We start from the raw sequence: 12,900 nt of genomic DNA on the forward strand, positions 1-12,900 counted from the left end.
AGATGTTATGCAAATTTCAGATTTCAAAATCAGGCCTGAAATTATAGTACAGTACATATTGGCAGATCATAGATAAGTTATCAATATATAAGCACTAAATTTGAGTTCTTCATAAAAGATTAAATGAAAAGAATGTAAGGAAACTGTCTTTAACATAACCCAATTTGTTTTATATATCAATTTATGTCATGCTGTTACTTTTGTTTGAAACCCTATTGGAATAAAGGAATGATCCAAAGGAGGAATGGCAGAATGGAAAAATAAAAGTCTTTAGTCTCTGAATATTAACATTGCTTAAAAGAGAATTCTCTTCAAAAACATTGATAATGCTTACTGGTCAAAGGTCTGCTCCAATATCAGTGTTGCAGAAAACAAAAACAGCTTCAAAAAACAAGAGCAATAAAAAGTTTTTATTCTAATACAATAACATCTGTTCACTGGTAACTTCCTGCTCTTCCAACATAACAGTCTGAGTAATTTAATAAGTTTTGATCAGGTACAGAAACATTTAGAGGCAAGGGACCCAGAATGTGTAAACTGTAGTCTGTCCTCGTCTTAGGCTCCAATAAGTGCTACAAACAAACACACTGTCCATATTGCTCCTCAGTTCTTTACAGAGCTGTTTCCAGGACAATATTTTGGTTGTTCTGCAGGTTCTTCCGACACTGGTTGTAAGTTCTGACAGCAGAGCAGCAGGCCACAGTGAACCGATGTTTGTGTTGCAGAGCTTCAGCTGCTCAGGCGTTCAGATACTTGGCATGGTGCTTGATGTGGTCATTCATAAACGAGTAGATGAAGAAGTAGCTGTGGTCGTAGCCCTGCAGGAAGAAACCATTTTTATTTAAATTTCAAAAAAATATATATTGATGCTTAACATTTTTTGATGATGCAAGTGTTCATTTTATACGAACGCATTCAGTTATCTATGAAAAGCATGGAGAGGTATTCAAACCCTTTGAGCAGCTCCACACTTGTTAGTGTTACAAACAAAATAAGAACAAATCAAAATAGTGATTTTGACATTGATGTAAAATTACATTTGGTCAGAAAATTGTTAAGCTTGAGGCACATTTCTATTTAGCCACTTTTCTTCCCTCATGCATGTATTAAATCCAGTACCATCTCCTGATAGGACACCTATTAGTTGTGTACTTGTTTATTTCATAGAAGAGCTGAGAGAAATCTGCATGGACTCTTGCTTGTACTTTGCAAAAAGCCATGCAGGAAAAGTAATGTGGAAGAAAGATCTCTGGTCAAAAATCAAAAATGTAATGTGCTTCCCTATATGAAAAACTTTTCCCGCCTAACCACAATGTAACATGGTGGAGGCAGGCTCTGAGGATGCTTTTCCTAAACAGAGTCAATGGCAAGAGCAATGGAGCTAAACCAAGAAAAATTCATAAGGAATAGCTGAACGTAGCAAAACATTTGAGAGTTGAGGAGGTTCACTCTAAACAGGTAGCAGCATAGAAGGGTTTGGATCCACGTATTTGTTTTACAACAGTCCAGTCAAAGGCCAGACCTAAACCTAACTTAGAATCTGTCACAAGACCAGAAAATAAACTATTTTGCAAAGAATAAATTAAAACATGTTTAGCAGAGACTAAACTAATGAAAAGAAACCTGAATAAAGTAAAAAGGTGTGAATTATTTTACAAGGCTCTTAGTATCAGTTTATACCGACCGGCTGCAGTCTGAAGACAACAGGGATTTTCTTTTCCGAGCAGACCGCAATCAGATTGTCGGGGAGTAGCTGGCTGGCAGACAGGAACTGATCGTCACGACCCTGATCGATGAGGATGTCGAGCTGAGGGCCGGAGTAAGAACCTGCCAACACAGTGGCGTCGTATGCCTGGAAAAAAACAAAACAGAAAAGGTTGTAGGATGCTTAAAAAAAAAAATCTTTTATGTTTTTTTATTTTTTATTTAAACAGGTGTTGCAGGTTTATTGTCGAAGGCTGCAAGCTTCCTACCTCCCATGTGGACCTGTCAGATCCCAGGTATCCAGTGAAGGCTTTCTGACCCCAGGGACACTGTACAGGGTTACAGATGGGAGCGAAGGCAGACACAGCCTGCAAAAGGAGTCAGCATCTTTCTCACAACAAAATCTGAAAGAGAAACAGCTTAACGGCAAACAGACTTGGACTGAGCCTCATAGCAGACCTTGTATTTGCCTGGATTCTTCAGGGCACAGATGAGAGCCCCGTGGCCTCCCATGGAGTGTCCACTGATGGACATCCGGTCTGGATCGGTGGGGAAGTTGGCATTGATGAGCTTAGGGAGCTGACATGAAGACCACAACAGCACCAGTTTGTTTTAAATGACAACAGTCAAGGTTTTTTTTTTTTTCAACTAAGTTGGTGAATTTAACCATCTGCACCTCATCAGTGACATACGAGTACATGCGATAGTTTGTTTTCCAGGGTTCCTGGGTGGCGTCCACATAGAAACCAGCACCTGTCCCAAAGTCCCAGCTCTCATCTTCACCTTCGATGTTACAGCCACCTGAGGTAGGAGGATAAAAATGCTACCACTTTATCCCACAAACTCACAAAGGAACACTTTATAATCTTTTGGTTGGGGGTTCCTCTTGAGAATGCACTCTTGTGTGTAGTGTGTCATCATACGTGGGCTTGTGTCTGGAGCCACGATGATAATTCCTTGCTCTGCTGCAGCCAGCTGACTGCCTGCTTTGGTGATGAAATTCTGTTCAGTGCACGTAAGGCCTGCAGAGAGAAACACTAGGTAAGCATTGATCAGAGCAAGACTAGATGTTTAAAAAGGCCTCACCTCCGGGGTTTCCTCTCGCCTCCCACAATCTACTAACAACACACCTCTTCAGCATTCGATAAGATTTAGCAACCTACTTTTACTGATGAGAAAGACTTCCTAACATGGAAGTCTGTCCATGCATCCAACTACTGGTTAATGTCCAATAATAAAAACAAAAAGACACTAAGACACTCCTTCCTTAAGTACTGAAGTTCCCCCCAGCTGAATTTATTTTTACATGTTGTCATGTCACAACCTTCATACTTGTTTACTTAGTTTTATGCTCCAGACAATATAAAAAGGCCCAGATTGGGTTGTGGATGGAAAAGGCTACTTATTTTTTTTTTTTGTATATCTATAAAGAACAAAAATCAGTGGGGACTCTGATATATATATATTTGGCTCCCCTCACATCATTGCCATAGTATTATTTTCTGCAAAATGTTCATCGCAGATTAGATGGGAAAGTTTATTTTATATCAAGTTGGAATGCATTCTCAACTAGATTTAAACTTTTCCTATAGTAAAACAGGAAATGTATATATAAATGTTAAGGGTTTTCAAAGGTTGACCTTCACCCTGATACCAGGTCTCTTTACACGCCAACAGTTTTTCTCCTAAAAATTTCCTGAATTATGGCAGCTATTTTAAGCTTCTAGGTCACAGCCTACAGATGGCCTTTCCACAGCATGTTGATACCCCACTGTGTCTAAAGGTGCTCAAGGTGTGTGTTAGTGGGGGACAAGCAACATTAAGTTTATTTCATACACAGTGTTTGGATATATGCTAAAAAGTTCAACTGAGTTCTCATCCAACCAGAACACCCTTTTCTACGTACAAGGAGTCAGGGTAAACAGAAAGACTAAATGAGAGGATATACATATGTTTGTGTGTGTGTGTGTGTGCGGGTGTGTGTGTGTGTGAACTAATACTAGACTGAATGAGAGGCTATACGTGTGTGTGTTAGAACTAATACTAGACTGAATGAGAGGCTATACGTGTGTGTGTTAGAACTAATACTAGACTGAATGAGAGGCTATACGTGTGTGTGTTAGAACTAATACTAGACTGAATGAGAGGCTATACATATATGTGTGTGTGTGTGTGTGTGTGTGCGCGCGCGTGTGTGTATGTGACTGATATCGTAGCAGACTGAATGAGAGGCTTGCAGTCACATACACACACATGCGCGCGCGCGCACACACACACACACACACATATGTATAGCCTCTCATTCAGTCTAGTATTAGTTCACACACACACACACGCACACACAAACATATGTATATCCTCTCATTTAGTCTAGTATTAGTTCACACACACACACACTTATGCCCTCTCATACAGTCTAGTATTAGTGTACACACACACACATAAGACATATATTCAATTTTAGTTTTGTGATTGTGTGTGACTGTTTTTACTGTGATGTGTGCATGTCATAGTATTGTGTTTGAGAGGAAAACATAGTTTTGTTGAGTGTGTGTGTGTGTCTACTGAGGTGTGTGCATGGTTTTATTGGTGTACGTGAGAGGAAAAATAGTTTCTGTCCTAAACGGCCCCTCATAGTTAACTGTGACACACATGCAGACGGCCTTGTTTCTCAGCATAAACCAGCCTTAAAACTCACCAGAAAGCCAGTAGAATACTGGGCATTTGTCTGTTTCAGCCTTGGGAGGCAGATAGATAGCAAACTTCATCTTACACTTCAGCTCAGTGCTGTAGACAAAAAACAAACAAGTTTAAACATCTTCTGTGAAAAACTTTTCAACAAACAAACATCACAAATCTTTCACTGAATGCATGTCTCACCTCTCATGTTCAAACACCTTCTGGAAGCCACCAGCACACTTGTTTGAGGAAACCTGTGTGAGAGCCATTGCTGACCTGGAGACAACAAGGAGAGGTCACTCACTGCTGCTTCCATGTAAAATACTGCTATCCAGGCGATGATCAAGGACATTTATATATCTTAAAATTACTGTAGTTTTCTTTTTTTAATAGCCTAATCTTTAAACAAAAAGATATGATAAAATTAAATGTGTGTATTCTGGAAATAGTTCATATTTCTAAGATCTGTATGATATTTCACTGCAAAAACAAACAATATTTCTTTAAAACTTAACTCTCTAAAAACTTTATTTTGACACTCAACTAAAATTGTCAGGAAAACTGCCCTTTGCCCCCCTGGTTGGTTTAATCTATAACAGACTTGGCGCTGAACAAATACTAGGAAACTAAACTCTAAGTTGCCTTGGAAGAAAGCACTTAGGCACTCACTAGTTCCACGGTTGTTTTTCACAAAGCCATCAAATCTGGACTAGATTATTATAAACTACTTGTAGAATGATTACAACTCGAGAAAGGTTTCACAAATCCGACACTTGGTTTTAATTATTCTACATGTAGTTTATAATAAATAAATGAAGACATTTCGTCCCAGCTCTGTGTGCCCCGAGCCATTAACATCATAAATGACCCCTCACACCCCCACCATGGACCGTTCTCCCTGCTGCCATCTGGGAAGAGACTTCGAAGCAGGATGCAGGTCCAGCAGATTCCATGACAGTTTCTTCCCCACAGCCATTAGACTGCTGAATGTTGTTTTTATTTATTAAAAAGATAACAAAAAATGTATGCTAGAACCGTAAATAAACAGTCATATATTTATATTACTATTTTTTATGTATTTTTTACTGTTTTCAAGGCTGCACTTAAAAAAATGAAATTGTCTAGAGCTGTTTTAAATGAAATTACCTTTTGTATACACTCGAGTATACAAACTGACAAAATAAATCTAAGTCTATAATATTCTAGTCCAGGTTTGACGTGTCTAGGTGTTGTAGTATTAGAACCAGACCCCTTCTAGTGTGACATGGACAGTAAAAACAATGTTAAAAACTTTATTGATTTTTCTCAAATCCTACACATAGTTTTAGTTCTTCTACACGTGGTTTAAAAAAAAAATCTAGTCCAGGTTTTATGTGTCTAGGGGTTGTAGTTTTTTAATTAGAATATATTAAAGATGCTGAAGGTAGGGACAAAATAAGCTGAATCGCCCTTTACCCATTCCTCGTATCGGAAGCTAGATTTGAAAGCCAACCTCAGCTTCGTTAACTGTGGTAATAAAAGGATTTATCTGGTGCAGACTCGTTCAGACCAGGTTGGACCCTCCGAAACTGGCCTATTATAAACAGCACTGCACAATAAACCTGTTGTTTGATAAAAGAGCACTCTCACCAAGCCGAAACGAGCCAAAGGGGGTAAAAAATATAAACATGTCTCATTTAGGTCTAGACAACTGTAACAAAAGGCATAAAACATGAATAACCAAAAAGATATCGTAACCTTAACAGAGTTTTGCATATGACATATGTCGGGGGGAGTGGGGGATATTACCAAGTAAAGTTAGCACTGATATTACTTACCTGCAGCTCCTTTTTGAAACTGTCTGGCGTACAGCAAATACAAATAAACACATTAAGCAAAAAGAACTGTACAAAACTCATGCATCATTTGTTTAACATACCTTAACGACTCCTCGGGTTTGGAAAGACACAATGTTAGCTTTTTTAGCTTTGTTAACTCCCCCACCAAGCGCAGCACAGAGCGAGATAGGCGCAGCCCGTTCAACGTCATCACGTCAGAGAACCCCCCTCCCCCTTTATGGTGTTCCATTAGTGCCAACAATATGTTTATGTGTCTTCTGGTGTGTCCATGTATTGTGCTTATGTAATGTAAGTTGTATATGTAGTGGTTTAAAGTCTATATGTCAGATGCATATGTTGTGTCTATAGGCTGTGAGCATATGTATTGTGTCTACATGAGGGATAACATGCATTGCATTATTCATCACTTTATGTTGTTTGACCATGTTGTTGAACCTGTCAGCATGTGATCTGGTTTTGCTGTTGTTTCCTTTGCTGTTACAGCCTGTTGTTCTCCCCTGTCGTCTCCCTCTGCTGTTATACCTGTCGTTGTCCCGTCATCTCCCTCTGCTGGTACAACCTGGCGTTGATGAAGAGAGGAATAAACACAGTTAAAGACTTGCAGGTGAATTAATTTCTTCCCATGTTATGGAGGGGGAATTGTTATGTGTGATAGCATGCAGTATACTAGAAATTTCTTTAATCCAGTAATCTGTCATATTTTACATTAGAACGGGATTTACTCAAAAGTCTACCCTCTCATCTTCACCCTCAGGAACTAAGTCCCTGATCTCCTAGAATCCTAGATCCTCCCCTGCTCTTGACCCTATAGGCAGGGGAGCCATCAACAAGCGGGTGGGTGGTGGGGAACTGGGGGCGGGAGCGAGACTAGAGGTCTTGACAGGCTNATATATATATATATATATATATATATATATATTACTATTTTGCAAGGCTGCACTTTTAAAAAAAGGAAATTGTCAAGAGAGCTGTTCTAAAAGAAATTTCGTTTTGTTTTTCACTGTAAACAAAATGACAAATAAATCTGTTCTAAAGGAAATTTCTTTTTGTTTAAACTGTAAACAAAATGACAAATAAATCTGTCTAAGTCTAAAATTACTGAATTAAGGACATTTCTAGTATACAACATGAAATCACATATAATGATTTTTGAGAATTTGCCAAAAGTTTCTCTTTATTTCCTAAAGATATGGGAGGAGGAGAGGAGAGAATGAATATTTCACCTGCCTGAAACAATCAGTTCCCCCTCCATAACATAACTCCATAACTGTGTTTATTCCTCTCTTCATCAACAACAAACTCTGTGGATTTGGTGACATTTAATCATTATTTGCCAGAGTTGTGAGAGGAGAACCATATTTAGCCACCTGATATAATCTTTTCCCCCTTTGATGATCTTTATGAAATGTATTTTCTATTTGAATGTTTATCTAACAATATACTAGTATTCCAAGAACAGTTCAAATCAAATGTCTGGTGCAATGCTACTGCAGACATTTTAAATTGAGAAATGAAAATAAATTTCATAAAGATCATCAAACCAACAGTCATATTTATTTTAACTATTTTGGATTCCAAAATATAAAATAATAAATGTTTAAAAAATTTAGAAAAATAATGACAGTTTCAAAATTCACAGGATTTGTTTCCTTTTTCCCATGTTATGGTGAACGGATTATATCAGATGGCTAAAATATTTGATACCCCCCTCATCCATCCATCCATCCAGACTTCCCTATCCCCAGCCACTTGGGCCAGCTCCTCCGGGGGAATCCCAAGGTGCTCCCAGGCCAGCCGAGAAACATAATCCCTCCAGCGTGTCCTGGGTCTCCCCCTGGGCCTCCTCCCGATGGGAAATGCCTGGGACACCTCACCAGGGAGACGTCCAGGAGGCATCCTAATCAGATGCCCAAGCCACCTCAACTGGCTCCTCTCGATGTGGAGGAGCAGCGGCTCTACTCTGAGTCCTCCCCGGATGACAGAGCTCCTCATCCTATCTCTAAGGAAGAGCCCAGACACACTACAGAGAAAACTCATTTCAGCCGCTTGTGTCCAGGACCTCATTCTCTCGGTCATGATCCAAAGCTCATGACCATAGATGAGGGTAGGAACATAGAGTGACCGGTAAATTGAGAGCTTTGCTTTTTGGCTCAGCTCTCTCTTCACTACAACAGACCGGTACAGCGCCCGCTTCACGGCAGACGCCGCACCAATCTGCCTGTTGATCTCCCGCTCCATCTTCCCATCATTCATGAACAAGACCCCAAGATACTTAAACTCGTCCACTGATTCCCCCCTCATAACTTTGGCAAATAATGATTAAACGTCCCCAAACCCACAGAGCTGATGAAGAGAGGAATAAACACAGTTAAAGACTTGCAGGTGAATTCATTTCTTCCCATGTTATGGAGGGGGAATTGTTATGTGTGATAGCATGCAGTATACTAGAAATTTCTTTAATCCAGTAATCTGTCATATTTTACATTAGAACGGGATTTACTCAAAAGTCTACCCTCTCATCTTCACCCTCAGGAACTAAGTCCCTGATCTCCTAGAATCCTAGATCCTCCCCTGCTCTTGACCCTATAGGCAGGGGAGCCATCAACAAGCGGGTGGGTGGTGGGGAACTGGGGGCGGGAGCGAGACTAGAGGTCTTGACAGGCTTGATTCGGGACACATGGAAAGTGGGATGGACCCTCATCGCTGGGGGCAGGCGGAGGCGGACTGCCACTGGGTTAACCACCTTGGAGATGGGGACACGGCCCCATAAACCGAGGTGCCAACTTCTTATTTTCCACCTTCAGGGAAAATGCTGTTGTCAAGAGCCAGACTCTGTCTCCGACCTGGTACTGCTCGGCAGGAATCCACTTGGCAGCCCGGGCCTGGTTCTGGGAAGAGGAGAGAATGGCCTCCTCGCCCTCCTCCAGGCATGCTGGCAGCTCAGGGCAGACAGATGGGCAGATGGAACTCTGGATTCCACCTCCTCAACAGAAAATACCGGCAGCTGGAACCCGTACGTAGAACAGGGAGAGACCAGTGGAGCTGGAGGGAGTGGCATTGATAGCATGCTATCAATTCAAATTCCAGTTCAGGTCCAACAATTTATTCAGAGCCCACTTGGAGGGATCGGACTGACAGAAAAGGCAGAGCTTGGTCTTGACCTCCTGGTTGACTCTCTCAGTTTGGCCATCCATCTAAGAATGGAAACCAGATGAGATACTAAGAGTTATGCCCAACATGGTACAGATCTCCTGCCAGTATCGGGCCACAAAGTGAGGGCCGCTGTCTGACACTATGTCAGACGGTAGGCCTTGAAGCCTAAAAACCTCTCTTGCCAGGATTATCCCAATCTCCTTAGGGAAGCTTAGGTAAAGGAACCAGAATCACCATTTTTGAAAAGTGGAAAAGCGGTAGACCAGTGACAAAATCCATAGACAGGCAGGCCCAAGGCTGGGAGGGAATGGGCAGAGGACGAACCAGACAAGAGGGAGGTCGGCGGGAGGCTTTGGCCTGGGCACAGTAAGAGTAGGCAGAAAAAAAATCTCTTCACATCACTGACCAAGGTGGGCCCCCAAAACTGGATATGTACCAGTCGGATGGTTTTAGTGATGCCAGGTCGATCATACAGGCGCAAATTATGGCAGGGAGCACAGAACCATCCTCCTGAGGGAGTCGGGCATGAAAAGTCTGTTTTTGGGGCAGGCCTCAGGGACTTGAACCTCTCCCAGGGAATCCCTGACCTCTTTTTCTAGATCGAGCCTGGTCACTGCACATCTGACGGAATCGGGGAGGATAAACTCAGAGGTTTGGTCGCGACTCTCCTCCTCCGACTTTAACATCCTGCAGAGGGCATCAGGCTTGATGTTCTTAGATCCGGGCCTATAGGTGAGGGAGAAACGTTCAAAAAACAGAGCCTACCTGGCCTGCCTGGGGTTGAGGCTTTTGGCAGTCTTGAGGTATTCCAGGTTCTTGTGATCCGTCCAAACCAAGAAGGGAAGTTTGTCGCCCTCCAGCCAGTGTCTCCAACTCCAACTTAACTGCCAGGAGCTCCCGGTTGCCCACATCATAGTTCCGCTCTGCCGGTGACAACTTATGGGAGAAAAAGGCACATCCACGGCCCGTTGACTGAGGACAACCCCAGAACTAGAGGCATCCACCTCCACGATAAATTGCCTCTCAGGGTCGGGGGAGACTAGGCTGGAGCAGAAGTAAAAAGGTCCTTCAGGTGTTTAAAGGCTTTGTCAGCCTGTGTGTTCCAGGCGAACCTAAACTGGGAAGAAGTGAGAATGTGAAGCGGGGCAGCAACCATCACTGTAATTGCGGATGAACCATCTGCAGAAGCTGACAAAGCCCAAGAACCTCTGAAGTGGTTTTCTGTTGCCTGGGGCGGCCACTGAGTAACTGCAAGAACTTTGACCGGATCCATAGACATCTGACCAGGGGATAAAACAAAACCAAGGAAGGACGTGGAGGTTATATGAAATTCACACTTCTCTGCCTTGACATACAGCTGATTCTGTAACAGGCACAACAGGAGGGAACGGACGTGTTGTTTATGGAGGGTGAGGTTCTCAGAGTAGATGAGGATATCATCCAGATAGACAAACACATAATGGCCAATCATGTCTCTGAGAATCTTATTAACCAGGTTTTGGAAGACGGCTTGGGCGTTGATGAGGCCAAAAGGCATGACTAGGTATTTGAATTGACCAGTGGGGGTGTTAAAGACAGTCTTCCACTTATCACCCTCCCTAATGCGGACCAAATGGTAGGCATACCTTAAGTCCAGCTTGGTAAAAAATCTTGGCACGTTGGACCTGATCGAAAGCCGAATTCATGAGGGGAATAGGGTATCGATTCTTAACCAAAATGTCGTTGAGTCCCCTATTATTTATACAGGGCCGGAGAGAACTATCCTTGTTCCCCACAACAAAGAAGCCTGCGCGTGTGGGTGAAGAAGAGGGGTGAATATTACCTGCTCTTAGGGCTTTAATGATGTACTCCTCCATAGCATGAGACTGCGGAGCAGATAGGGAGTAGAGACGACCTCTAGGTGGAGTGGTTCCAGGTAACAGGTCGATTGCACAGTCATAAAGGTGGTGAGGGGGAAGGCTTGTTCTCTTGGCTTTATTAAACACCTCCTTTAAGTCATGGTATTCAGATGGAACCACATACAGGTGTGGGTAGATATCCTCCACCCTACTTTCTGATGCGTGGGGTGAACAAGCAGAAAACAGGCAGAATTCAGAGCAGGATGAGGCCTAGCCCATTACCCCCCCCTTTCTCCAGTAAATCTGGGGGTTATGCTTTCTGAGCCAAGTAATTCCCAGGAAAATAGGGACCTGTGGTGAATCAATAATCATGTGTTAGTCTTTCAACATGGTTCCCTCCCATGTGGAGCTCCACCAGTTCAGTGACGAGGCGAGAGATGTCTGTGACCATCCAAGGCAAGAACACTGCGTTAAGACAGACCAAGAAATAATTTAATGTTCAGTTTTTGGGCAAACGCCTGGTCCATAACCAGTATCAGCACCTCAGTTACAGCACCTGAACCCACAAAAACTGAGACAGAGAGACACATGGCATGAGTGGACAGAGTAGTGGGCAGTGACAGATCTGGGGAGATGGAAAGTTTAGTTCAACTCAGTAAGGACCTCCCCTGCACTACTGAGTCTGAGCTTTTACCGGACAGGTCTGAACAAGGTGATCCTCACCACCACAGTAAAGGCAGAGTCCTTGTTGCTGCCTGCATTGTCACTCCTCCTTTGAAAGGGATGTCTTCCCCAATTGCAATGGCTCGGGCTCAGCCGAACCCCTAGGGGATGAGATTGCGGCAGGGGTGGCCGCAGGAAATTGAGAAGGCTCGGTCAGAGATGTACGGCGATCCCTATGCCACTCCATGAGGTGGAGGTCGATATGAGAGGCTAAATCTTCCAACTGTTTCAGGGACTTAGGGAAATCTCGTGTTCGTCCTTTATTTGGTAATTTAGCCTCGTTGAAAACATCCATGAATGCAGGTTCGTTCCATAGAATCTCTGCTGCTAATAAGTGGAAGTCTATAATGTATTTGGAGACAGTTCTCCTCCTCTGCTTAAAATGAATGAATGGTACCTGGCGCACGCTTATGATGTTATACACACTTATACATGATAACAGCAGGGTCATGATGTAGGGAAGCTTTTGTCCCTCAGGATCAGATTGATGGAGTTGAAAAAAGGACAATCCTTAGAGAACACATCTTGGACAAATCCGATGTCTTGAGAATAAGGTGGGGCTTCACTTCCAGTCAATGGTGGCTCAAATGCATATTTTACAAAGCAAGTTTTGGTCATATGAACCCATCTTTAGGAATTGATATGAGAATCAGTGTTTGAAAATGTTTCTTTTAAAGAGAGCCCTAACCAGATTTGAGAAATATCTCAGTTCAGAAATGCTTTTTCAAGGCTATGTACAGGTGTTTGGTACTTTTCTCCTCTAGCATGGTAACCTTTTTTACTGAGAGAATGCTTTAAAATGTACCCACTGTAGAACCATATTTAAACAATAGAAAATCAAATTAGTATCCTGTGATGAGACACTAAAATTGTAGAGAAACTCATTGCCTTTATATCAATCCCAGGTTTTTTCTGCTTGTATCTCCCACTTGTTTCTGTTTACACACATCCTCCATCTTCCTGAA

General features: G+C 42.4%; 1 protein-coding gene across 1 annotated transcript; it reads right to left on the reverse strand.

Annotated features, from left to right (window-relative positions):
• Positions 1–389: 389 nt before the first annotated feature.
• On the reverse strand, positions 390–6,402 carry esd (esterase D). Its single transcript, XM_015403518.1, has 9 exons — positions 6,302–6,402; positions 4,585–4,659; positions 4,403–4,491; positions 2,628–2,726; positions 2,381–2,505; positions 2,164–2,283; positions 1,974–2,072; positions 1,685–1,852; positions 390–818 (listed from the first exon to the last, which is right to left on the reverse strand). The coding sequence occupies exons 2-9, from the start codon at positions 4,650–4,652 to the stop codon at positions 738–740; spliced, it is 849 nt and encodes a 282-aa protein (XP_015259004.1). The 5' UTR covers positions 4,653–4,659; positions 6,302–6,402; the 3' UTR covers positions 390–737.
• Between the last annotated feature and the right edge of the window lie 6,498 nt (positions 6,403–12,900).

This window comes from Cyprinodon variegatus, unplaced genomic scaffold (genome assembly GCF_000732505.1).
Source record: "Cyprinodon variegatus isolate N-32 unplaced genomic scaffold, C_variegatus-1.0 Scaffold1512, whole genome shotgun sequence".
Classification (NCBI taxonomy): Eukaryota; Metazoa; Chordata; class Actinopteri; order Cyprinodontiformes; family Cyprinodontidae; genus Cyprinodon; species Cyprinodon variegatus.